Raw genomic sequence first — 27,019 nt, forward strand, 5'->3', positions numbered from 1 at the left:
TGCATTAGGCATAGTTTTAGGCAAATTATTAAACATATTTATCATTATCCATTATAACAAAACTGAAAGTACGGGAATGTGTGACACTTATTTTAATCGAGATTAAAACCGTACAAATAAAAGTTACAGCAAAAAAAATACCTAATGTTGGCTTGGGTTTAATCCTTGCTGGCCGATGCCCTTTTTTCTTATTAGAACTTTTTTTCTTTTACAGTAATGGGGCTGCTTTATAGTTTTGGCCTGCCTGAAGACTTTTGTTTTATAATTTGATCGAGCCTTGTCATATGTCTTCTGATATTTTTACATTTTTTCAATATTAGCTCTTGTCACACTTTAGTCATCAATGTAACATTTGTTTTTACTTTAACTAACAATTATTATGAAATCTTTTTGTTATTTATTTTGTTTTATTACTTTTGTTTGATTATGTTTTTTACTTTTCAATTTCTAACTACCTTTTTTTAAGTAACATTTATTATAACCTCCTTTCTTAAGTATGTTTTTGTGTTTCAGTTTTTTTTCTTTTTATATGTTCATTTTTAAAAATAGCGTATATGCTTCCCGGGACGAAGCCTGGGTGACATCTCCTTCACAAATAAAAGTTAAAATGACCATTACAGATGCCAAAACATTTGTACCAGATTGAAATCATCTGTCTGAGAGAAAAGACAAGAAGTAACTGGCACCTATAATCTATACGAAGGTAAACAAGTTTCTCTATAAACTCTCCATTAAACAACAAAACCAAGTAACACAAAGCATCCACAATCACTTCAGTTCAAAAGAGTAACGATCAAGCTACATATTCAACCAACAGCCCGACAAAATAAAGCACCACCTTTCGTCAAACCATATGTACCTCGACGTTACCTAGGTAGCAGTTATATACACCCATCACCCCATTACAACCTCTAACCGTAAAGAGACTAGCCTACAAGTGCAAAATTTTGCAACAAAAAGATACTTTGACCTTTGCGTCAAGGGCGTAACATGTAGTGAATTTCAACCAACCGCAAGTGATTATTGGGCTGATGTGGCACATTTGGCATGAAGTAAGGTCCTTTGGGTTCATACAGGTGCACTGACCATATGACCAGGCAGTCGAGTCATCGTTTGGGTTGAGGCTTCACCCTTCTTTCCTTCGCCATCTTTAGCCTTGCTTGTCTCTGCAGTGTTTTCCGAGCTGCTAGTGTTGCTTGATGTTGCATGTGCATCGACATCCGATAGTCCGTTTTCTAGTGCTCTTACCAAGTTCTCAAAGTAGATATGTGTCACTCTGTTGCCAATGTAAAAACACATGTTTTAAGCACATTTACACAAATTAAATTCCTGCAACTGAGGGTATATGAACCCCAAAAATAATGGATTGTCTGCATTATCTTAAAAAATGTAGAAGAAAACTATGTTGGATCTCTATTTCCATGAAAGGGACCATGTTGCCTGTGATCACGTTCTTTGTGGGAAAAGCTGCCAGTAATAGAGTGTTCTAACTTGGTAGGACCCTACTCTGTTTTGGTTTCATCTTACACCCTGTTTATTATGTACCTAATGAAGTATAGTCCCCTTGTTTGAGGTCATGAGACCTGAGGTATCGTATTTGTCCACCTTACATGTAAATCAGTCAATTTGTGCGATATACATATGTATATATTTCATATGGGTCAAACGTATAACTGTATAAGTTGAAAAGACTATGAAGGAAAGCTGGGCAAAACTCACCCTATGTGCACTTTATTCAAGAAAACTGCAAGAATCAACATTCTTTTGGCAATATTAAAGTTAATAATTTAAAAAATTATCGGAGTACCAAGTGATTAAAGTGAAACTAACTGGACGTCTGGACCCGTACCAAAATGACCTATTGTGATCTTTTACCCAACCTAGAAGACATGCCTATTTTGCCACCTCTAGTTAAAACAATAAAAAGCCTGAAATGAACAGCATTTTACAGCAACTAACTGAAATGAGACCCTATGTGGAAAGGCGCCCCCATTTTCCCCTAATTTTAAGAAGAGGCTACATAATAAAAAAAATGTTCATATGTTGAAAGCAGATACTTGAAAGAAGAATTACCTAGTAAAATTGATCAATTTTGTTCTAAAACTAAGAAAGTCGCTTTGAGAATCAGCATTAAGGTAAGTCATTACTTCTTTTTCCGCACATTGATGAAGTCTTTCTAAACCAGCCTCTGCTTCACCTGCAATGAATAATTATCTTAAAACTGTTAACCCAAAATTAGAACATGCAAGAATTTAACCTTTGTACATACAGAAATTTTATCATACCTTGCAAGTACTCAAAAAATTCTCTCTTTGCGTGTTCTTCGGGGGGTATATAATACCCATACGCATAGGTCCATTTTAATACTCGTCTGCATTCAACTATCTGCAATTGATAACCATTTATAAAATAACAGAATATTATTTGACTTGTATAACAAACAGAAAATAATCATAACCTCAAATTGGAATAAGTAAAGAATACATACCTGCAACCAAGCTTCTATAATAAAACTCAATTCAGTCTCTGGTAAAGACAGCTTCACACTAAGTTTTGCGAGCTAAAAAAAGAACACATGGAAGGAATAAAGATAACATATATGCAATAACGATAACAATTATGATAATGATAACGATAATAATAATTATAATAATAACATAACACTGCAGGGTCAGGTAACTTCCCAAATATAAAATGCAAGATAAGTAGTTTCATGTGTACATATACAGAGTACATTATCTCAACTGAAAATTACAAATACTATACAGTTTGCAGAATCCGATAATAACATTGGTATCATACTGCAATTACATATTAACCATATTGTATATTACGTTGCAAGATCTACGTCATACTTTTCAGAAATATAAAATAGCTTGATTTCAGCCATGCAACTTCCTAATGTAACTTTGGGGAATCATGCAACTTCCTAAAGTAACTTTCCAAATGTGTTGGTTTTAACTTTCCAAATTTATGTTAATGTAGACTACAGTTTAAATAGGTCCAGTGACTCGTCCTATGTCTATACATTTCACATTTGCAAGCTTTGATCAAACACAAAAAAGAAAAGATTACTTTACAATTCCCAAACTTCCAGACTTCCAGCATTAGCGCTTTTATTATATAAACATGTTTATTCCTCTGATATTAATGTCATAGCATATTCTAAGACCACCGTTAGCCATCAAAGGTTAAGCAGGCAGAAAAGCTAAAGTTGAAGGCTAAAAAGATCCATAAAATTTCTATCAGAAAAGATCAGTCACCCCCCTTCTTACTCCATAAAAGAAACCCAATCTAACTCCTTACAATCCCATCCTTATTTCTCTTTCAATAAAATAATGATACCCAATATTTATACACCATGTGTGAGTTGGAGTCCTAAATTGCCTGAAAGACTCTGTTGGAGCCTTTTCTCTCCTTCCATAATGAAATGTTCGGATATTTGAAGGTTAAAAAGATTCACTTTCCTAAAGGAGCCACAAGCAGAGATGGCAGTATGTGCAAGAGTGCACCAGCGGGTATCAGTATGGTCCAAAATTTATCCTCAAACCTGGCCACACCTACAGGCTTGAACTGGGTGAAGCTCTAACTAAAGGGCAGGACCTCAAAAGGAAAGATCACATCAGGAGAGTTTCAAATCTGAGAGGTACTACTTTTTGGTGGGAGTAAAGAAGCCTATAACAAACTTGTCATCAGCCCTTGCTTATGGCCTTTGGTATAGTTAATTTTTCTTTGGGTGGGGGGTGCGGGGGTGGGTGGGGGGGGGGGGGGGGGGGGGGGGAAGAAGAAGTGTAAAACAAATACGATAATAATTTCAACTTACATGCACAGACTCCATCTGCTGTAAATCTGCAAATGCCTTTTGCCTTGACTGCCATCACAAAAAAAGGCTGATATATTAGGTGCATAATACTACTACAAACATACAATTTGCAAACAGCATAAATTCTTAAGGTATCCCAAATGCAAAAGGAAGTATCTTGATTTATACATACTGATTGGTTTGTAGTCCAACGTTCATAGTAGTGCGTGTATCTCTCTAGCGAGTTCTTTGCCATCTCTCTTCTACGTTCAGCTTCATCGTACTGCAAGTGGTAAAAAGTAAAGATCAGAAGCCGAGAATGTCAAAAAAAGACAAATGGTAGAGCCTGATTTACTAGCAAGAAAAACGATTGAAAAATATTACCACTCCCTCTTGCTTTGCAGACTCGTAACGGTTGCAAGCATAAAAGCCACCAGTTCTCTCTCCATGATCAGACCATGGGCCAAGACATAGCCTAAATATACAATATTAGATATGAAAATCCTCACATATTTACACGCACAAAAATCGGAGCGCAAAACATATATCGAACACAGGAACTCAGCAAAAAAGATAAGTATATCTAATTACTGGCAAAAAAAAATAAGAAAAAAATACCAATCAAGCATGTTGCAGGTTGCGTAAAGTGTATTAATGCAAACAAACTCCTATATATTCATTTTAGATTGTGATTGCAAGTTACGGGGAGATGAAAACACGTGGTTTTTAAAACCAATCCATACCATTCTAAAAGATGATTTGTTACCCAACCTACCACCTCTTAACCAACGTATTAAGTAAAAGAAACTAAAACATACCAGCAAAATTCAAACTTGCAAGGTGGATTGCAAGTCATGTGCATACAACCTTGGTTCTTCTCAATTGGACGTTTGCACTTTGGACAAGGCTTAGAATTTGCCAAAATCCTGAAATGCGTTACATCAGCATCAAAGAAAAAAAAATTTATAATATCCAACAAAGATTACATTCTACAAAATGTGTAAACATTTACCAATTCATATTTTCAGACTCTGCACAGTTTTTAATTATCCACTTGGACACAGTTCCACAGTCCACGGGGCGGTGGACTTCTTCTGTACACTGCAATAACATCAGTTGTAATTTATATCCACAAGACAATACTGTAGAGACTTTCTACAAACTAACAATACTCACATTCCAACAAAAGCTGTATGAGCAATGGCACGTTACGTCATAATAGCTTCCGCTTCCAGTATCAAACTCAATGGCACATTCACAGTCAGGAGCAGGGCACCACTTAATCTGCCATTAAAACACCAAAATGAAAACATTTTTTTCTCAATATGGCAGCTTTCATGCCAACTTGTAAAATACATAAATAAATAAAACAATACGCTATTTTAAATGACGGATAGACTAAATGTACCTCTTTATTAGCCTCAATGTAAGATCTCAGAAGGTAACGCTGATATTTTTTCTTGTTATCATCTGAAGTCAGTTTATTGACCATGTCCACACCAACAGCAGCAACACATTCTGGAACTGGACATCTTAAAGTCAAACATCCAGGACCATCACTAATAGATGTGCTGATATAGGCTACCAAAACAAACAATAAATCATTATTATACAACTCTAAACATTTAATAAGATAAAAAGTGATCCTAACACAATTAATATCAACCAAACATTTTGCAGATGACTATTGGCATGCTAACAATTTGAGGAATGTTTAAATGTCTGTTTGGAAGTGATTATGCGACATTCAGTAATCTGAATCAGATAATTAGCTCTAGAGAAACGGAAACAGGTTGTAGAAAATAGTTTTGGGGTGTACTTCTAGTGTTTGACGAGGTAATAATCAAATGTTTCAAACTTACTGTTCAGTGAACTAATAACTTGTTTAGAGTCATATTTTAGTTTTACCTTACATAATGAAAAACTAATTACTCGTATCATACACTAAATAGTTGACAAGCATTAGTAAAATGGGTTATTCAAGCCAAATACCCCCTAAAAGTTTTTCATGTAGAGTAGCAACAGATAAGTATTTTGTTTGAAAAAAAAAACTAAAAGTTGAAGAGTCTAAGGCTGCAGTTGAAAACAATTTAAATCATACATCCATAGAGAGAGAGTTACAAACCTGTCCAGCATGTATTACAGTAAGGATGGCCACAAGCAGCAGAACTAGTCTTATTAAGTGAATATTTTTCAAAGCAGATCCCACAAAACAGCTTCAATATATGCCAAAATAATTTAATTAATATACAGCATCATATGGATAACAAGAAACAAGAATTTGTAAGAATTTACACATACCTTTCTAGCTTTAGTTGACTTAATAACGGTGTTGCCGAGTAGACCAACAGCCTTCCGAACTTCATCTTCATTAGCAAACCATGCCTCGTGGACCGATTCAACCTTCCTGTGGGATCTCAAACCAACTTAAACAACAAGAAAATTTTGGGAACAACAAAAAAAGCTAACTATTTACATGAATCAGAAACTTTGAGCACTTTACCAGTTATAACAACGCAAAAGCATGCACGCAGAATCTCTTGAAATTGACAGAACCGAAACAACTTCAGTAATCGCATCCTCTTGTAGTTGGCTTATATCATCTTCCTTCAAGATAGTATAATTTTTCTACACCATAAAACAATTCAGAATAAACATTAATTCGTCTAACCACCTTATGAATTTAATCAAGTGCATATTTTATATCTACTCAGATTATGTGCACAAAAAGCGTATGTAGCTTTCAAACGGTCCACTGTAAGTATCAATCTTTTAATTCATTGCTATTGAAGTTATCAACCTCTCGTAAATATTTGGCACTAGTTTTGATGACGTTCCAACTTACGCTCAGCAAAAACACTTATAACTAATAACCCGGTTATGTGGCACCGCTTTTTTTTAACATGACCGATTATACTCACAACAATTGAAACCAAAACAACATTAACTTTACTAAAGCTAGGTAGCGACTTACATAGTTACTAAACACATAACCAACAAACAATAATGTCTGAAAAAAAACCTAAAACCGGATACTGTTTCTTAACAATTATCGCTTTTTCGCAAAATACCCAATAACCCAATTACCTCAAATCACATAAAAATCCAAACTTTACAACTAAACTACACACACATATGTATATATATATATATATACATAGATACAAAATCATCAAACATCATATATATATATATATACCTGAATGTTACTAACGGTAGGCTCAGCATATAAATGATTATCTTCATAAGAACAATCATTATAATTATTATTATTATCATCACTATACATCCCATCTTCACTGTAATAACCATCATCTTCATATATATCGTCCTCTGAATCCATCTTTAGTATTACGAAACCAAAACCCTAATTATATTATATATATATGTATAATAAAATTAATTAAATATATATATAGTTACGAATTAACAGAAGCGTAACTAAGGGTTTTGTTGTTTTGACATAATAATAACAATATATAATAAGACGAAGATGATTTTGATATTAACCCTAATGGATTTAGGAAAGATGGAAAGTCAGGGATACAGGGGAATTCGGTTTTTTGGTAATCATGGGATGGGGTGTAGGGCTTTTTGTGAATATATATAAAGCGTGTCGATTGTCGATGTGAAATTTGTCAATCCTATTTAAGTCAACATACACTTGATTTATTTATGTAAAGAAAAGAAGATTAACGAATAAACGGTTTTAAAAGGTTAAATTGCACTTCAATTTTATTAATCAACTAGCTTAAGCACCCGGGATACTTCGGTAATAAAAAAGAAACTGCTTAGTGCCTTTTCAATGTGTTAAAGTCTCTAAATCTAGTTTTTAAACCATCAATAGATTCTCATCGTCGAATTGTGTCTAGTTTGAAAAGCATCAATGTTAATTCGATGGTTTGTTATTTCATGTTAATGTGAGTTTTTATTATTATGGGCTAAATCTTTTATCATCTACTAAGATGAAGTGATACAATTGACAATGATCGCATACTTTTAAGTTTACTTTATTAACGTTGTGTCAAGATCTTAATAGATTAAATTACATTAAACTCGCTTAGTTCTTAGATAACAGTCCTTGTGTTCGATCATGGACTTACTGATAGCTCTACTATACATGATATGGTTCATTGACTGTAACTATTAGTATTTTCTTGTTTATAAAATTTAAAACTTGATTTTACATATCACTTATGTACTTATATGATTGTCTTATTTGAAATACCCTCAGTGCGAGTATTATAGATAGTACTATTTGGGTTGACAACCCTATCCGACATAGTCACACTATGGCACAACGGATATATAATATTTGAATATGATCGTGCTGTAATTGGCAAAAATACTACAAGAGGGGTAAACTTTACATTGTTAAGGTATCGATTCTAAGCATAAGCATGACATGTATTTTAATTATTTTCATGATATTGTCTATGTACATTATCATCTGAGAAATCTCGTGATCCACTGTTATTTCGGTTATAAACTTATGAGCTCACAAACTTTATGTTGACGTATTTTAATGTGTATTCTCAGGTACTTGAGCTCTATGAAGTATTTGCTAGTTGCATGTTTTGGAAGTCACAAATTACATTAAGAAGAACTAATATGGAGATTTCTCAACATCACATCTTGTTGATTCGCGCTATTATATTTAAAATCTTTCCAGATATTATGTAAGCTTGATACAATGATATTTATATTAATGATATTTTCAAAACGCCTCATTTAGAGGTTGTTTATTTGCATTTTGTGTTATGATCCTGGTTAATCATACCCTGTGATTTTGGGGGTGCGACATTAATTAACCAACTGGGTTGGATCAGTGGTTAGAGCTCATGCCTCTGGAAACAGAGGTCATGAGTTCGATCCTCATGCCCAGCAAGGCTAGAGGTCCTTTTCTACCTATGGTAGAACTTGAAAGCAGCCTCTCTACCTTTGGTAGGGATAAGGCTGTCTACATATCAACCTCCCCCATACACCGTCTTCGACGGTATTGAGACCCAAAACCCGTGGAAGACGGCATTGGGAGTTACTTACTTAAATAAGTCAATCGATGGTACCTAAACAAACTAAAAAGATAATTAGAAACACAACTAATGATTATGGTTGTGGAAAATGCCACGAAAAAAAATAATATAAACTTCAATAATAAATAATCAATAAGTAGAGTTGTGTATATTGACAGCAAAAATTTGTATAAAAGATATAGAATAAATATAACTTGATGAAATAATGATCATAGTTTCTCAGTTTAAAGCAAATGATGACTGTTAATTATTTCATAAATAACCAATTTAGAATATGTTAGAAAAAAATGGAGAATAATATTTGGAAAAATAAAATAAAAGAAGAATAGATTTTATTGGCTTTAGCAAATATATTCAAAAGAGACTAATCCAAAATAATGCATAATGTCATAAATATGTATTTTTTTAAATAAAGTAATGAATTAAAGGAAAATAGATGTTCTAAGTCAGATTTTTTCAAGCTATTTTTCAGGTTAGGACTCCAACTTTATATATGATAAAGATTTAAGTTAATTATTCATGATATATTTATAACAAGAAAGTTACCTGCGCAATACGGTAGTGGTTGCAGTGGCCAAGACGGGTAGTGGTAGTGGAAGTGGTGACGATAAAGGTGTGGTTATTAATGTAAAAATAATTGATATAAAAGAGGTATTGTAATTATTTGTAGGGTTAATAGTTTAATGTTGTAAATAATTTCAATATAGGTATATTAATTGGAAATATTTTAATTATTAGTGAATAAACGAGAGTGATAGTTTAAATAGATAGAGTTGGAAAATATTTTGGGTAGATGTAGTGTACGGGTAAAAATGTGTTGAAAGTTAATGGTTTTTTAGGTTTTTTAAATATAGAAAGGTAAAAGGGGGGAGGAATGGTTTGTTTTATAAAGAAGTAAAGACTATTTTAACTAGTAAATTTCCTGTGTGTGATCTCAGGTCGTGGTTATTAAAGTAAATCTATATGTCGGATAATTAAAAAATGAGACCAAATAGATAAAGTCAATATGATATTAATCATAATAGTTAGAAAAAATTTAGAAACGAATAATCCACAAAGGTCATATAAAATTTAGTATTCAAACATAAGCCAAAACCTAAAATGAGACATGTTGAAAGCAAGAATGCAAACACTTATGAAAATCAAATGTGTGACAAATGGTAAAGTATCTTCATTCCTTTTTATCTGCATCTCTCACAGTTTTCATATCAAACTCATCCTTCATATCTTCATCCTGAATTTACATCTTCACGCGTAGTTGTTGATAAACACTCTCTCCCCATTGAAGTTCATCCATCATTCTTTTCTCGTCTTCTGTAACACTTGGTGTCAACTCATGATTTTTAGAATCATCATGGTTCTCATGGGAGTGAAGATTTTCAAACATAGGCACCATCGTTTGCCTACGTATTTGGTAACTCCATCGTAGTTCTTTAAGGAATCGGGATGATCACCATAGTTTTTAGTGACCGTATATCTACGTGAAAAATTAGGTGCCAAACTATAACAATCAACTTTGATCCCTAAAATGACTGTTATTCCACACAATTTATTAATGGAAAATTCCTCTATCCATTCGTATCATTTACACCCTGTAAAAGAGAAACAAATTAGAACTTACTGTTTAAGTTGCATGTTGTAAATTTAATGGAAAAGTTATAAGTAACTAACCTCTTCTTTAGTCATTCTAATCAACTCTTCAACAATACATTATAAAAAAATTTCAGCGATAGTGTTAAAAAGAATAAAATGCATTCAATTTGCTCCATATTGTCCATAACTTCTATCTAACAACTTGTAACTAAATTGAAAAAATATCAGTAATACGAAATAAACTAAAGAAAAAATTAATCCAATAATAGTAACTTACGTTTGATCATCTCCTATGGAAAGGTATTTTCCTCCATCGTCGTCGACCATCTTCATTAGATATATACAAATATGTATGGGCCAAAAATAGCTTATAGCCTAACTAAATAAAAGCCTAATTGAGCCCGGTCTTAAATAGCCTGATCTTAGGCCCACTTTAGTCCAAAAGGCTAATTTGGGCTAGGATATTTTTATGAAAGCTTGGCCGACCTAGCCTAATACTAGCCAGGTTTAGCCCAAAGCCTTTAAAAGCTTGAAAAATAGCTCGAATGTTCGGTCCTTAAAAGCCCAAAGCTTAGTCCCTTGAAAGCCCGAAACGTGGTCTTTAAAAGGCTCGAAGCTTGGTCCCTTAAAAGCTCAAAATAAAAGTATAGTTTGAGTACAAAAATGTCTTGAAATTTTCAAATTGCCTTTGAAGGTCGACATTCATGCTTCCTAACATCAAACAAGAAACCTCATTATGTCTATCGTACTGAGCATTGTATGCAACCAACTCTCCAGTTGTAGTATTCGCTCCCAAAACAACGGGTGTCTGCTCTTCAAGGACTTGAAATTTCTTTTCAGCTCTTAAAACTATCCTTAGCTGACGAAACCAGTCATTGGAGTTTGGTCCATAAAGTTTTTCCCACTCTAGCATCGACCTGAAAGCCGATTGGTGTATGTTTTGTGAAAGATTTGTTGCCATTTACAAAACAGATTCAAGTTCAATTATCGGTATTTTTGATAATTCATCCTTAAGAAATGTAATTTACCTATGTTAAATTCATCTAACAATTACTTTCATTAAGGCTAGGATCCAATTTACATACAATCCTTTCATCTGTTGATCAACTAGAAATGACGGTACTCAAAAGGTAATCGATGATCGATAATTGCATTCATGCAACTCCTAGAGTTATGGGACTTACAACAACACTTTAAAGGGGTGTTAAGTGTTTTGTAAACATGTTTTGTCCCATCTTATGCCACGGGTCAAAGATTTCACCTCTTAACTCGTTTTAAGTCGCCCAATTAAGAATATGTAGATAGTCCACCGCTGATCTCACAACGAAGTGGTAATCTACCTTGAAGAGATACAATTCGCCTACGGTCTCACGTAGGAGCGAAAAGCACTGGCAAGTGTTCTAATCAAAGTGGGTAGCAATGACTTAACTCTAACCGGGTAATGCATTTGATGTGAATCAAAAAGTTTATGTATGAAGACTCATGCATAATCTTCATAACATAATGTTTAATAAAATCATTTGTATAGTCTTAACAACACAAGAGAGCTCGGTAGCTCTATTTGAACGCATAAATAAGCGCAAGGGCAAAGGTTTGCGATGGACGCAATTAAAAAACTCACCCTTTTAGAGGGCTAGCGCACTCCGGCTTATATCTCTCTTAGAGTTTGTTCAAATGGGTGAGCCGGTGTATCTCAAGGTTGTAAGACTCCAATTTTATTAAGAAATCTCTATTTCGATAGTTCTTGGTCAAGTTTATATTTTTCCAAGAAAACAATTTTTGCATCACCTTTATACCTCCTCATAAACAAGCAAAAATTAATAAACTTACTAATTACCGAACTATTTAATCATGTAACAAGTTAAGGTGGGCCACCTAAATATGGTCACTATGGTTCATGCATATGTTTAAACCCGGCTCTCCCGTCCGAAGAAGAGGACCACATACATCAAGTCACCTTGATTGCGTAAGTCTTTAAACAAATTAATTACCAAGTAATACCACATAAACATGCTGACTGGATATTTCCAGTAGCTTCATGACCTATTTAGACCTGTTTCTGGTCCGATTCTGTAACACCCCAACAAGGCGGAATAATGGGATATCACAAGAAAAGCACAGCATGACATGGAAATTAAGTAGAGACAAATCTAGATGCATTAAAAGGATTGGTAATCCATACAATTTAATCAAATACAAGTCCATGACCATTCAAAAATGCATAAGGAACACGACCATCAAACGTTTACAAAAGAGAGTACAAAAGATGGCATATGATCCTAAGCATAACCCATAAGCGGGGATAATGAATCACAGATCCACAGTAAGTCCAAGTCCAATCCTAGCATGCAAACCATCAATCATCAACCGACACGTCTTCCAATTACCTGATCACCTGAAAAGTGTACTAAAACGTGTCAACATAAAGTTGGTGAGTTCGTAGGTTTAGTTAAAGAGATCAAATGTGTCGGGATAGCAACTGTTAACGTTACACGAGGATTAGTATACCTAATCATGTCCACACAAATCAACACAAGTCAACGTTTAACAGTATTGATAACCGGCACGACTTACATGATGAACAATGCATAAAATACGTTTCCTGACACGACTTACATAATGAATAATGCGTAGTAACCGGCACGACTTACATGATAAACAATGCGTAAAAATACGTTCCTGGCACGACTTACATAATAAATAATGCGTAATAAACCGGCACGACTTACATGATGAACAATGCGTAATCATAACACATGCAATCCCGTGAACAAGCAAAACAAGTAAGTAACCATCATCTCGTTCAATATCATAATCAATCATATCAACTAACAATTATTTAACAAAGAGTACACTTTCCACCCCAAATAATGTAAACGTAGGGGCTACGAAACTCACCTTGGTCGGCAAAAGTAGTTAAGATCGAGCTAAGGTGAGTTTATAAATGTTCAATGTCCGCCACGTGTCCACAACCTACCATTATATATAATATACGCATTATTACGCGGTAAGTTGAACCCTAATTAGGGTTTCATAGTTGGCATGTAACTTAAATTAACTCCCAGAGATGTCTTAGAAGTGATTCAAGAACATTTATTGATAAAGGAAGGGATTTCGTCAAAAGCGGTTCAATGACTTAGCACCAAAATTTGTCATGAAAATCAAAGTGTTTAGAAATGTGTTTAATCAATTTTGTTAATCTTAGGATGTTAATATAAGACCATTAAACAAGTTTTGGATCATTAAAAGTCGACCGATAACCAAACGAAAAAGTTGGGGAAAGAACAGAAGAACTGCGGCCGCTCGCACGGTCGGCCGTGTGAGCGTCTGTTTTATGGGAAAACTGTGGCCACAAGCACTGAGCGTCTGTCTGAGTGGCCGTGCTCCTACTGGGCAGGTTTTTGACTCCATGGTCGACAAAGGGCTCCAAAACACATTTTTGTGCAAAAATCAACATATTTTAACATCATTGAACATAACCCATATCATAATCTTGACCCAAATCATCAAATCCGCCATTAAATCCTTACAAATCAACCTCAAACCCTAATGAAACCCTAAAAACGACCCATGAATGATTTGACTTGGAAAAATGACCCAAGAATGATTAAATATGATTAAGAACCTGATTGTAAACATAAAATGATAGCGTAGAGATGAATTTGACTTACCAAAACTCCACCGAAGCTAAAAATCCGAATTTAGGCTAAAATACCCAATTTCTTGCACTTTGACTTTGATCTTTTGATATGATGATGAAATGATGTTAAAGATGATGAATTTAATGCTAAATTAACTTGATTAACATTTAATGATGTGAGAATTTAGAGAGGGGGAGAAGAGTGTGTAGTTGGGTGCATTTAGTGAGAGAGGGGGAGATGAGAATGAATGGATGAAGGAGGAGGGTAAGAGTGATTGGGGAGGGAGTTTGGATAGGGTTGGGTCATGGGTGGTTCATGGGTCATGGATCGACCCATGGATCACCCGATTACGTTTCTAATTCAATTAAACGTTATCTTACGTCCTAAACCGAATCAATTACGTTCACATAGCTTCGACTAGCATAAATACACGTTTCTAGTCGATGAATAAATAAATGAATCATTTAAATCAATTAGAATAATAAATCTCTTAGCACGTTCGAGTCAACGGGTCGAGAATCATATAAATCCACAAAATTATGAAATTTAGTTGAAATTAATCACGTTTAGTTGTGAGTTAATACACACAAAAATCACAAATGTTACAGATTCAGATTTTGACCAGAACTACAAAGTTGTAGCCCTATGTGTCGACTATCTACAGTCCAAATTTGAGCTTCCAACTCATTACAAATTAAAAGATATGAATTTTTTAGTGAACTGCCTAGAAAATCACACGGAAAATTTACATAGTCACACAATAAACCCTAATTATTGGACTATCATGCTTTGCAATTTATATCTCTATATAATAGTAATAATCACAAGTAATCTTGCATGAATTACTTGTGATTTTACCTTTTACTTAACAACCTTAAATAAATAATATACACAAACATGCAACTTATAACACATAAATCATATCAATTCACGTAACTCAAAACTTGCCATGAGGGTTTAATCAACCATTGAATTAGGTTTAATTAGTTAAACAAAAAACCTTAATTTTTATTTAATTAAAACCTATTTTTTAATTAAAAAAATAAGAAAACAACTTTTAATTATTTAACAATTAATTAAAAATCAACTAACCCTTAACCCCCTTCAAGTTTTGATCTTTGTAATTAATAGATCACATAGGTGGCCCTGATACCACTGTTAGAATATGAGCACATAAATAATATAACAACAATTCATGAGTATGCAGCGGAAAGATCGTATATGTAATACTATTAATTAACAAAGAGAGAATCGAAATGTGCATCTTTGCGCAAAGCTTTCAATAATATTATTAATAATAAGATTATTATTATTACAGGGTTTAAAGTAAAACCCATCTACGATCGCACACTAGACATCTCTATACCATATGTTAATACCCTGATCACGATCAACAAACCCCTTTGTATATCTCACTTCATTCGAAACCCATTAACCGAAACTAAATAGTTGCCGTAAACAAAGTTACACCACAATTAATGCTAGGCATTAATTGTACGTAAGATTCATTAGTTGGTCGAATGGCATGAAACCAAAAAACACATAAAACAAAAACCCCTTTTGATTTGTGAGATATTGGCCGAAACAGAGAGGGGGAGGAGATATTTACAATCGAATGTATTGTGAATTGATGTGTAAAATCTTTGAAATTAGCCATCTATTTATAGGTTAATATGTAAGGGTTTTTAATATGGTGACCAAGCAATATTAAAGGCTCTAGAAGCCTTAGGAATTTTGGCCCTCCCCTTTGTGGAATAAGGAAACAATACTAATTTCTTATTTTACTAAAACACCTCCTTTTTAATTAATTAATCCTTTAATTAATTAATTCATGATTATATTAATCAATATATTACTCTAATATACTAATTAATAATATAGAGTTACCGTGTCATTTCGTGTAACCCCGTAGGCTTAAATTATTTCTGGACATGCGTTTATTATAACGTGATCACATATTAATAATTAGCATGTTAGGTTAGGTACTATGTTATTATATATTTTGTTTTTTCTTCTTTAACTTTGTGTGTGAGGAATTTTCAAAATATGTATGTGATATGATGTTCTGAGTGATAAATGAGCTATATATATTATTGTAATTGTATTAATGTTCTGTCACTAGTTTTTACATGTATATACTTTTAAAGAAAAAAAAAAAAAATCTATTGCATGCACTATTGTAAGTCTAAATGGCAACTAGAGGAATTTTTCAAGAAGTAAACTTGCCCGAGCAAAAATGCTACGAAAATGGCCTTGTCTTCCCGATGGTGTTATCACCAAACACTAACAACACTAGTAATTTGAATGTATTTGAAGAGGCCATCAAAGCCGAGAAGCCGTGGCTGGAATCTCTTCTCAACGAAAGGGGTGCTCTTCTCTTTCGTGGCTTCAATGTTAAATCTCCTTCCGACTTTAATGATGTTGTTGAAGCTTTTGGGTTCGCTGAATTGCCTTATATTGGCGGTCGGGCCCCTCGAACCAACGTTGTTGGCCGGGTTTTCACTGCAAATGAAAGCCCTCCTGACAAAACAATTCAGTTCCATAATGAAATGGCTTATGTAAGTAATTCAATATATGCTAATTTGATCCTATGGATTCATATATATGGCCAACTTACTCTACGCTTCCTTATTTAATTATTATAAGTTAATAAAACTATATACCATAACTCTATAAAATTTTATAAATCATTTGGATCGTACGTGTCTCAGAAATTACGAATATATATAGACGTACACGATATCGTATGAGTGTTACCAAATTTGTCGGATCCAATATATATATATATGGGACAACTTTCATGTTTTTATCAATGCCAAAGATCGATGAGTAGTTCATTAGTTATCTTACATTGCTCATGAAAAACTTGAACGGATCGGAATTGAATGCACATGAAAAGTTACTTTTAAGTATTATAGTTATGTAATAATTAGGTTAATCATCATTAATATAAAACGTCTTCAATTAAAATTAGAATCGTTGCATTGTATGAGTACTTTTCTATTATCATCACTAGTTGCTCGATCACCTTATAATGATTTTACTTTTAATTAAGGTTTGCCAATGGGGTAGCACTAGCTCTATAGGTTGTCAATAATATATATGAAAAAAATATACCTTCTAATATAAAATTGAAGGATGGTCTATGATAGATAAAAAAAATTTTTATGTATGTCAATGGTAGTCCCTGAGACGGTAATTATAGCGAAATCTTATTTTTATGATAGTAAATTAGTTAGACTGAAAAAGTAATACTATAATTTCTATCTATAATCTATCGTTATCATCAAATGTATCTATATATTAATCACTACATTGAGGGTGGGTGAGTTTTATGGCGAGGACACAATGAAAACAATGTAAGTTAGATCTTCTATTATGATTCATATCTTAAAAAAATAAAAATAAAAAAATATCTATTAATCTTTTTGAGTTGACTTGAAACTAAACTGAAACTTCATAATTTTCGTTGTAACAATATTGGAAAGATAGATTGTATATTCTGACAATCTTTTGGTTTAACAGACTTCAAACTATCCTTCAAAGTTATTTTTCTTTTGCGATGAAGAGCCAGGAAGCGGCGGAGAAACTCCAATACTTTTGGGTCCTGTTTTATATGATAAGATGAAAGCCAAGCACCCAAAATTTGTTTCTCAACTTGAGCAACATGGTGTGACATACACACATACAATAAGTAACGAGGATAATACGTCTATCGGAAATGGTAGTAGCTGGCACTCGACATATATGACTAATGACAAGAAAGTTGCGGAGGAAAGGTATCATTCAATCTTATATAAGTTGGTTTTGATTCCAACAAACAAATTAAATAACACAAAGTTTACTTTTTAATTGAAATTTGTTGTGCATAGTGTATATAGTCTTTGTGCATTAGTATTATCATAATCCAAAGTTCAAAATTTTATCATAATTGTTTTACTTTAATACTTGATCAGCCCTATATAATTAATATTGATATAATATATATTTACATATAGAAAAAAGTGAATATGTGACTATCATGTACCTGGCTAAGCTGAGGTATAGATCCTAATTTTTTAATATTTGTCGTATAATGACTAAATATATAATTGCCCCCGTATTTTTTATGGATTAAAAAAATAACGAGGTTTTATACCCAAGCTTAGGTACAGAACAACCACATATTCAGATTACGTATGTATCCACATTATTTAAATATCTAACTAGATTATTAATTGCTTCATTTACAGGGCAACAAAGCAGGGATCAAAGCTAGAATGGGTGGAAAATGGCGTAAAGGTTATAACTGGCCCTTTACCTGCCATTAAACTACAAGAGAAAAGCCAACGGAAATCGTGGTTCAATAGTTTGACAGTTTGTTACATATCCCAAAAGAACGCTAAATTTTATGATTCAATGCTTGGAAATGGGGAAAGTGTTCCTGATGATGCCATGGAAGATTGCTTGAGGATTATGGAAGAGGAATGTGTTGCCATACCTTGGAAGGAAGGTGATGTTTTGCTTATTGATAATTTGATGGTTATGCATGGCCGAAAGCCACTAATAAAGCCGCCACGCCGGGTACTCGCAGCCTTGTGCAAGTGATCCATCGACATGATCGAAATAAGGAATGATTTGCTTTGTTATATATATTTATTTGCCTATGGGTTTGTTTCGTTAATAAAATAAGGATACTCGATCTATTAGCCCAATCAAAGGTATATCTAACGTCTATACACGTGTTATATAGCGACGATATATGATAAACAACCTTTTTCCGTACACATGTTATATATAAGGACTTAATTAACACCATCTCTGACAGACGTACCGCGAGTATGCATTAGGAGTTAGGACCATTCCAACAAGTAATTCATGTGGAGTCGCAATAGGTCTAAGAAGGCCATAAACCTACCTATATATCTTTTTCGGTATATATGATACGTACGTTTATATTTTGACGTATAGTAATGACATCTATATTAGATATAGCATAATAACATTTGTGTATATAATAAAGACTAGGCGAAGTGGGCGAACCCACTCTTGGGTCGTTGCCGGTTCATCGGTGTACACCTCCCCTGGCCCACCATGCGATCCCGGGCAAAATACCCCCCTTAGCGACTTCTCCATATTGCCCATTTCCTTTGCTCTTTCTCTGATTTTCCAAGCCAACTTATATATGTATATTACTTGTCATATTTTTAAAAGTATTTGATGATAAAAAAACAAATTAGTCTGGTGTGTTGTTGGTGAAGAAGAAAGAAAAGGTGAATGAAGAAAGAAATTAGAGTTTTGTTGTTTTTAATTGTTTCATTATCTTTTAATTTAAACCCCAAGTATCATTTATTTAGAAATGTTTATATAAGTGTGCTAGGTGGTATGTGTGCTACTTTTCTTACTCTTAATGTAGCTGAGTGATACTAAGTATAATTAATAAATTTATTACACTCTCTTACTTTTGACTCTTTTTGACTAGAGAGATTCTTATGGAAGCAATCGGTCATAAATATTAAGTCTTGTTGCTGTTATAACTTTTAAATACTAAAATTATTGGTTTTAATTTATATGTAATTCTAATCCTATAGGTTTTAAATTTTGATCAATGAAAGTTTTGTACCGATATTTTTTTGTTTGTTTATTTAAAAACATGTGATGGTTTTTTTTAAAAAAAATTAAATTGTAAAAAAAGTAAAAAAAATAAAAATAATCATTATCTAATGGCACACGTCCAAAGTCTCACCATGAGAGTCTACCCAATGCTCATCACTTATTCCTCAAAGACTAGTCTCTGTCAGCGTCACATCAGCTAAAACACTCCAAGGACTAATCCCCTCAAAACACACTCAATGCACTCATCCGTCAAGGACTAGGTTTGGACTCACCAACTATTTAATTATATCCTTTTATTCAAACTTTACACTTTTAACCCTTCAAAATTATAACAAATTAAGATATACACAAATAAAACACACTTCATTAAAAATAAAACATTACACAATTTATTTTTTTTTAAAAAGCACACATAAAATAAAAACATTACAAGATGGTAACATTACAATATAATAGTTGTTACAACATATTAAAAACTTATTTCTTCATCTCATAAACTGCTTTGGCAGTTATGATCAAATGGTCCAAGGCGATGACCACACAAGCAAGTTGTTCCACATCAATTTGAATCTTTTCGATCTTCTCTTATAAACAAGTAAAGTATTGACATTCAAAATCAGTACAATATCTAAATTGTATATAATCGATTTGTTATCGACACCATTGCTTCTTCGCATTTAGTTTTAGACCAACTGCAACAAGCTCTTCTTTGAACCTTTAGTGGTCAAGGATATCAGCCATGATACTCTCATGCACTTGATCGACAATCATTAAGGGTTTTCGGTTAGGGACATTTGATGAAGAAGCCATTTAAGATGTATAAAAGTTTGTAATTTGATCAGAAATGTTTAATAAGTAGCCAGTATTTATATATAAATTAAAAGACGCTCCTCCAATGTTCAAAAATCAAAAATTTACACTTTCAGTCCCTCCAACGTTCTAATTCAAAATATTTACACTTTCAGTCCCTCAAACGGCAAAAAATTCAAAAAAACATACACTTCCAGTCCCTAAACGGCTAGTTTAGTTGTTACTCTATAAATACCAACCCAAAACACAATTCAGTTTCATCACCATTCCAATTTTCATTCTTCTACAAACTCACTTACTATTTCTAACCAAATGGCGTCCTCATCATCAAAACAGAATATCCACCAACCTCGTCTAACTGAAGATGAGATGAAAACAAGAATCATGGATGATATCAAAAAGGACACCCTCCTTCAAACTGACCTCCCTGGGGTCATGGATTACCTACGAGAGAAAATGCGACAATGCGAGCAAAAGGAAGGCAATATAAGCACCAGGTCGCAAGGTCTCGAAACACGAAGAGACATATTCATTGTTTCTGCAGGATGAGATCAAAAGAGTCAAGAGGGTGGTCCGTGACGTTTTTGAGGTCAGTCACACGTTGGTTGACCAATGTACTTGGGCAGAATCGTACCATGACAATTGTGGAGAAGACAAAAGCACGTGGGAAGTCAAATGTCCGCAACACGACAAGTGGTGGCTCGACGAAAGCGTTCACTGTGGCTTAAGAAAAATGTCAATTAAAGGTGATAACGAGTAATCGAATCGTTATTATGTATTTCGTGTTTTATTCATGTAATGTCTTCTTAATTATGTGTTTTCTTTTTTATTTGTAATGTGTTTTAATTATGTAATGTGTTTTGATAATAAAATGTGTTTGATTGTTACATAAAGGACTAAATGTGACACTTTTTGGAACCTGTTTTGGCCAAAATGGTTGGTAAAGGGATATGTTTTGCCAACTTTTCAAGCTTGCAAATGTAGCCGTTGGATTTATATAAAAAAAAATGCCTTAAGTCTCGTCCCTGTAGGAACGAACGCAACGGATGAGAGAACCAGACTAACAAGGGATGAGTCCCACCTAATGGTGTGGACTCGTCCCTTAAACCCGAACGAGCGAACGAATGAAGGCATCAGGCACCTTCGGAGTAGCCCATTCTCAATTTTTCAAGCAGCTTTTTTCCATGTGACCAAGCACCACATTGTACTATAGTTGATTAGAAAGTGCACCAAAGACATGTACTGTAGTTGATTAGTTTCAAGCAGCTTTTTTCCATGTGACCAAGCACCACATTGTACTATAGTTGATTAGAAAGTGCACCAAAGACATGTACTGTAGTTGATTAGTTTGTTCATTTGTTTCCACTATCGTCACGTGGTGTTTAGTAATGGAAAATGAAAGTAGAAACCTACTCCTTTCACAAGAGTATCTCCAATGCTATATATGTTTTTAGGCGATATATCATATTCTTATAAATTTTTTATAGTCTTTACAATTTTTTAAATTCTTTAATTTTATTTCTAATTATACAAACATCTTTACATATCCTTAAATATTACAAAAAGTCACATATAACAAAAAGAATCTTTAGTTTTGGGCAAGTGAAGTGTATGCTCTTAGGTAAGCACATACATCAAAATATATTTAATTTTGAACAAACTTTAATAGCAAAGGATATCAATGGACAATTAAGGACACCAAAAGCCTTCTCATTGAAGATAGTCTAATACATTATCTTATTAAATATAATAAATTTATTGCTTACGGGTTCAACCGGGTATTTTAATTAAAGTTTTAAAAGCAAAAAGAAAATCTATAAATAGATATATATAATTTTTTATTATTGATATATTAGGAAAAAATCCTTAAAAAGGTAATCTTTTTACCCAAAATTCCTAATTAGGGGAACCTATTTAGGTTTTGACTATTAAAATGATTTAGTTTTTCAAAAGTTCTCAATAAAGGTAATATCGTTAGCTTTTAACACTAGACTTCCGTTAACTGCCAACGTAACGTGTAATGTCGTTAAAATGTCGATATGTACCATTGGCGTGTACAAGATAGCCAAATAAAATGACATATAAGATGACATACCATAAATTTATATAAATAAAAATAGGTACATTCTTCGATCCTAAGATCTTAATATATACTATAAGAAAATTAAACTAATGACTTATTAACCAATCACATCATTCGATTTCATCAAATTGACTTTTGATGATGTCATCATTTAGATAAACTACAAATTAAAAATCTTAATAATCATTATCTAAATATATTATTATATTAATATTTATAATAATTTGTAAAAAAAGTCTCGTTAATTTATACTTTTTTGTTTTTCATTAATAATTTACACTATTTAACCCTGATTACTTAATTTATATTTATTTTTAGCCATCAACTTGAGAGAATTTTTAAAATTTACAATAATTTAATTAAATAAAAAAAATTTTAACATATGAACTATTTTATACAAAAATTTATTTAAAAACCTAATGACTTATTAACAAATATTAGATTAGATTTTTATAATTATAAATAATAATATTTAGTTTAATATTAGATATAAATATAATGTGAACTCTAGATACATATCCAAAACATAATAACAGATAATGATATACAACATCATTATCCTAAACACAATAGGAATCACATGAGATAAGACGATCATAAAACGAAACATAATTTACAACAGAGGGTTACTTGAATCTTAAATCCAAATCAATATAAACTTCATTCAAGATTCATTTTATCTCTCAATAAAAAAGGTACATAATTTTCTCCTTTTTTTATATATTAGTTTTGCATTTTAAATGTTTAAAGTTACAGTTGTCATTCAAATCAAAAGTCCTAATTTATATCAAAGAAAATATAAAAACAATCCTAATTGTTATCATATTATCATAGAACAAATGATTGAAAATAAACATATGCGTGTTATGGATGCGCATCATGATTAAATACATATATTTGAATATCAAGTACAGGATCACAAATATGTTTATATTTTAATTCTTAATTATCTTTCATAATAATATCACATTATGAGTACACCTGGTTTCAAAATATTATATAATGAGAAATTATTATATATAGCTTGTGCCTTGTGGAATGACTACGACAAACAATTCCATTGATATGTCTAGGCTAATAATGACAATGATGAACCTATTATTATTGTACTACAACTTGCAAAATATAACACTTAAAACCGTATTTTTCAAAATTATAAGCCTTTATGACTTAAATGTATGAAGATCTAATATTGATGATATCATAAATCCCGTGTCCAGTGTTGGACATGGGTCTAAAATCTAGTTAATGTTTAAACACAACTTTCATTCTTAAGATTCATTCATTCACAAAATTAAAAATTAAATTAAATGGAGTCATGGAGATGAAGATGACATCGGCATTAGCTTCAATTCCTATCATTCTTATTCTCTGCCCATACACTCCTTTCGTTGTTTTTATTCAGATGAAGGTAAAGTGATGGTGGTGGTAACAGTAGTTGGTTCTGGCCATCGGTGTTCGATACGGTGGTAGAGTGATTTTGCTTTGTTATTTTGGATTTAAAAGAACAAAACGCGAGTGACAGAGTATAGAGATTGTTTGACGGAAATCGTAACTGTTTTCTTTGATGAAGCTGTCTCCGGAAAATGAACCACCACCAAGATCTGCCATGTTCTTTGACTTCTTTCCCCCGAGTAAAAAAATTATGAGTGGAATTTAGTGTTTCATCTTTATGAAATTATTCATGGTTTTGATGATGATAAAGTTCATTGTATTTTGAAATCCTAATTGGGGGCAGGGGTTATGCAGGACGAAGAGAGAGGATGGTTGGAAAATAAATTGTATGATGTTTTCAGTAGTCCACATGGACCTTTTAACGACATAACTTGTTATATTGGCAGTTAACGGAAATCTAATGTTAAAAGTTGACGATATTACCTTTATTGCGAACATTTAAAAAACTAAATCCTTTTGATAGTCAAAACCTAAATAGGTTTCACTAATTAGGAATTTTGAGTAAATAGATTATCTTTTTATGAATTTTTCCCGATATATTATAACTTGATTTAAAAATACTAAATTTACTAACATAATAATTTTTATATATGAGTGCTCATTGAATTAACAAAACATACAAAGACATTTCCTTAGATTATATAAAAAATAATTTTTTATGCTTTTAACAAAAAAGTGAAAATTTAAAATAAACATTTAATGAGGTATTTATCTTTAAAAATATTGCTAACTAATTATCTCTACTTCCTAATAAAACAAATCCCCCATATTAAATATTTCTGTCTTTGAAATACCTTATTTGCCCTTGGACTTTTTTGTTTTTTTCCTTTAAGTAACTAGCCAAAATCCTTAATAAAGCAGACCACCTTCTCCGCTACTACGCCGCATTGCACGGGTACCATGCTCGTGACATCATAAACAAAATAAAAATAAAAAGACAATTTTTCTTTATTATATATAAAGATAAAAGATAATCTTTCCCAACACGATGCTCCCATAATTTTGGTAACACCATACACATGTAGCTCTGTAATTTTTAACACTCTAAAGTATTTTGACGTAAACTACGAGTTATTGGTTAATTATAATAATTAATTAGTTGTACACAAATATAATAGTTGAAGAAATATAGTTTTCATTTTTCAACACCATGTAGAATGCTTTATCGGGTTTGATAGTCTTTGCCAAATCCCGTTATCTTTCTTTTATCCTTTTGTTAATACACAAATTAAGGACAGAAAGTACTCAAATCACACTTCTTTTCTGATTTGCAATCGGTAGTTCTCGAGCAACGGTGGTTTATTTGTATCTTATTACTAGTGTTCAAACACGTCTAATGAACGGGTAGTTTCAAAATATATTAATAAAAGCTAAAAGATTAGAATTCAAATATATTAAATTCATATATCGAAATCAACTTTGAAATTTGCTAGCTGAATAGTCACTCCATCGGTCAAAATACTCCTAAATTTTTCCGCCCATTCACCATTGACCGAGCCATGTATGATAGTGCCCTGCAAATAGTAAAAAATAAAATTGGAAAAACTGGTAAGTTCTCTTAGTGTGTTTCTATGTATTTAATCCAATTTTAAAAAATAAACCTCAAACAAATTAACCATAAGAATCGAATAACATTTTTGCATACAGATCCAGGAAAATTATTCAGGATAACAAAGGAACCCAACCAAGGACATTCCAAATGTGGATCAAATGATTTTATCGGATAATGCAAGAAAGATAGGGAAACAAATTCTTGATAAAAAAAAAAAAGTCGAGCCAAAAACCTTGCAAAGCCATCTCCTATTGTGTTAAATCCTAAACATAACGTGGTTCAAAGGGTTTTATCTAAAGGTATTATTTAAAATTGATATCATGCTTTTCATAAGATCTGAAGTATATCTGTCATACACAAACTAAAATGATGAATTGTTCCACTATGATAAATAATCATATTAAAACAATAAACACCATCTCAATATGTAGCATTTTCCCCTGGTAAAATAACAGTGGCTAAAAAATTACACCATTAATAAGCTAGTTTCAAAACAAATTCAAAATAATCATAGTAGATATATTAAAGTAATCATAATCTTACTTATAGCATAATTCGATTTTTTTTTTATCTAAAAGCTTAAAAACGGTAAATTGATAGAAACCGTTTGATCTCATGTACCGAATTGGTACCCACATAACCCCCAGCAGGGATAGTGTCAAGGTTAGTCAGCCACTTAAATTCAATTCTGCCTCTAGCAAGATTCGAACCTAGGTTGCTCCTAGAAAGTGGCAACTAGTGGCCAACTCTTCTACGTCATAAATCTTAAGTATACACCATTAATGAGCTACTTTCAAAACGATATCAAAATAATCAAAGTCAATATATTAAAGTAATCAGAATCCTACTCATAACAATATTAGACTCTATATCTAAAAGGTTATAGAAATATATAATCGTAAATCATAAGAGTTAATATAGGTTACAAATACAAAATTTAATATATAATATTTAGATTAGTTAAGTCATATATCACAACTTAACCAATATGAAAGCTAAATAAGAAACATACGAAAATTAACTTCATATAAATATTGATTTCCAGTTTACCCTTTTTTTTAACTTTAGTTAAATAAAAAGTTTACAGTTTTTTATATTCTAAAAGTGTAAACTATATAATTTGAAAAATACATACCAATTCATCAACAAAGACCATCTCGAAGGTTTTGATTTTCTTTGGGTTGTTTCACTCCTAAATAGTCCATACATGCACAACACGGAGTCGTAAATGATGGTTAATTAACATGTGTTCGCTTAAGATCTTCAAGATGAACTAATGTGGTTATATTTTTTGTTGTTGAAGAAAAAGTCATAACGAACATATAATGGACAACAAACTAAATTAAAAGAAATAATACTAACAATAACATAAGAATTCAATGTTAAAAATTAATAATAATGATTTATTATGTGCAAAGTATTTAAAAAGGAAAACATTTTTGTAGTTGATCGTAA

The 27,019-nt window shown here is 32.4% G+C and overlaps 1 protein-coding gene and 1 pseudogene across 1 annotated transcript; one reads left to right on the forward strand and one right to left on the reverse strand.

Moving 5' to 3' along the window:
- Nucleotides 1–694: 694 nt before the first annotated feature.
- On the reverse strand, nt 695–7,339 carry LOC122581872 (annotated as a pseudogene).
- An 8,842-nt stretch (nt 7,340–16,181) lies between these two features.
- On the forward strand, nt 16,182–18,669 carry LOC122582688 (clavaminate synthase-like protein At3g21360). The gene is made up of 3 exons (XM_043755114.1): nt 16,182–16,627; nt 17,595–17,848; nt 18,302–18,669. Exons 1-3 carry the CDS (start codon nt 16,259–16,261, stop codon nt 18,654–18,656), a joined length of 978 nt encoding a protein of 325 aa, XP_043611049.1. The 5' UTR covers nt 16,182–16,258; the 3' UTR covers nt 18,657–18,669.
- Nucleotides 18,670–27,019: the final 8,350 nt, after the last annotated feature.

This window comes from Erigeron canadensis, chromosome 9 (genome assembly GCF_010389155.1).
Source record: "Erigeron canadensis isolate Cc75 chromosome 9, C_canadensis_v1, whole genome shotgun sequence".
Lineage (NCBI taxonomy): Eukaryota > Viridiplantae > Streptophyta > Magnoliopsida > Asterales > Asteraceae > Erigeron > Erigeron canadensis.

Coding starts and splice junctions, on each gene's coding strand:
- LOC122582688 (XM_043755114.1), top strand. CDS start 16,259: ATGGCAACTAGAGGAATTTTTCAAGAAGTAAACTTGCCCGAGCAAAAA. Junction 16,628..17,594: donor TCCATAATGAAATGGCTTAT/GTAAGTAATTCA, acceptor TTGGTTTAACAG/ACTTCAAACTATCCTTCAAA. Junction 17,849..18,301: donor AAGAAAGTTGCGGAGGAAAG/GTATCATTCAAT, acceptor CTTCATTTACAG/GGCAACAAAGCAGGGATCAA.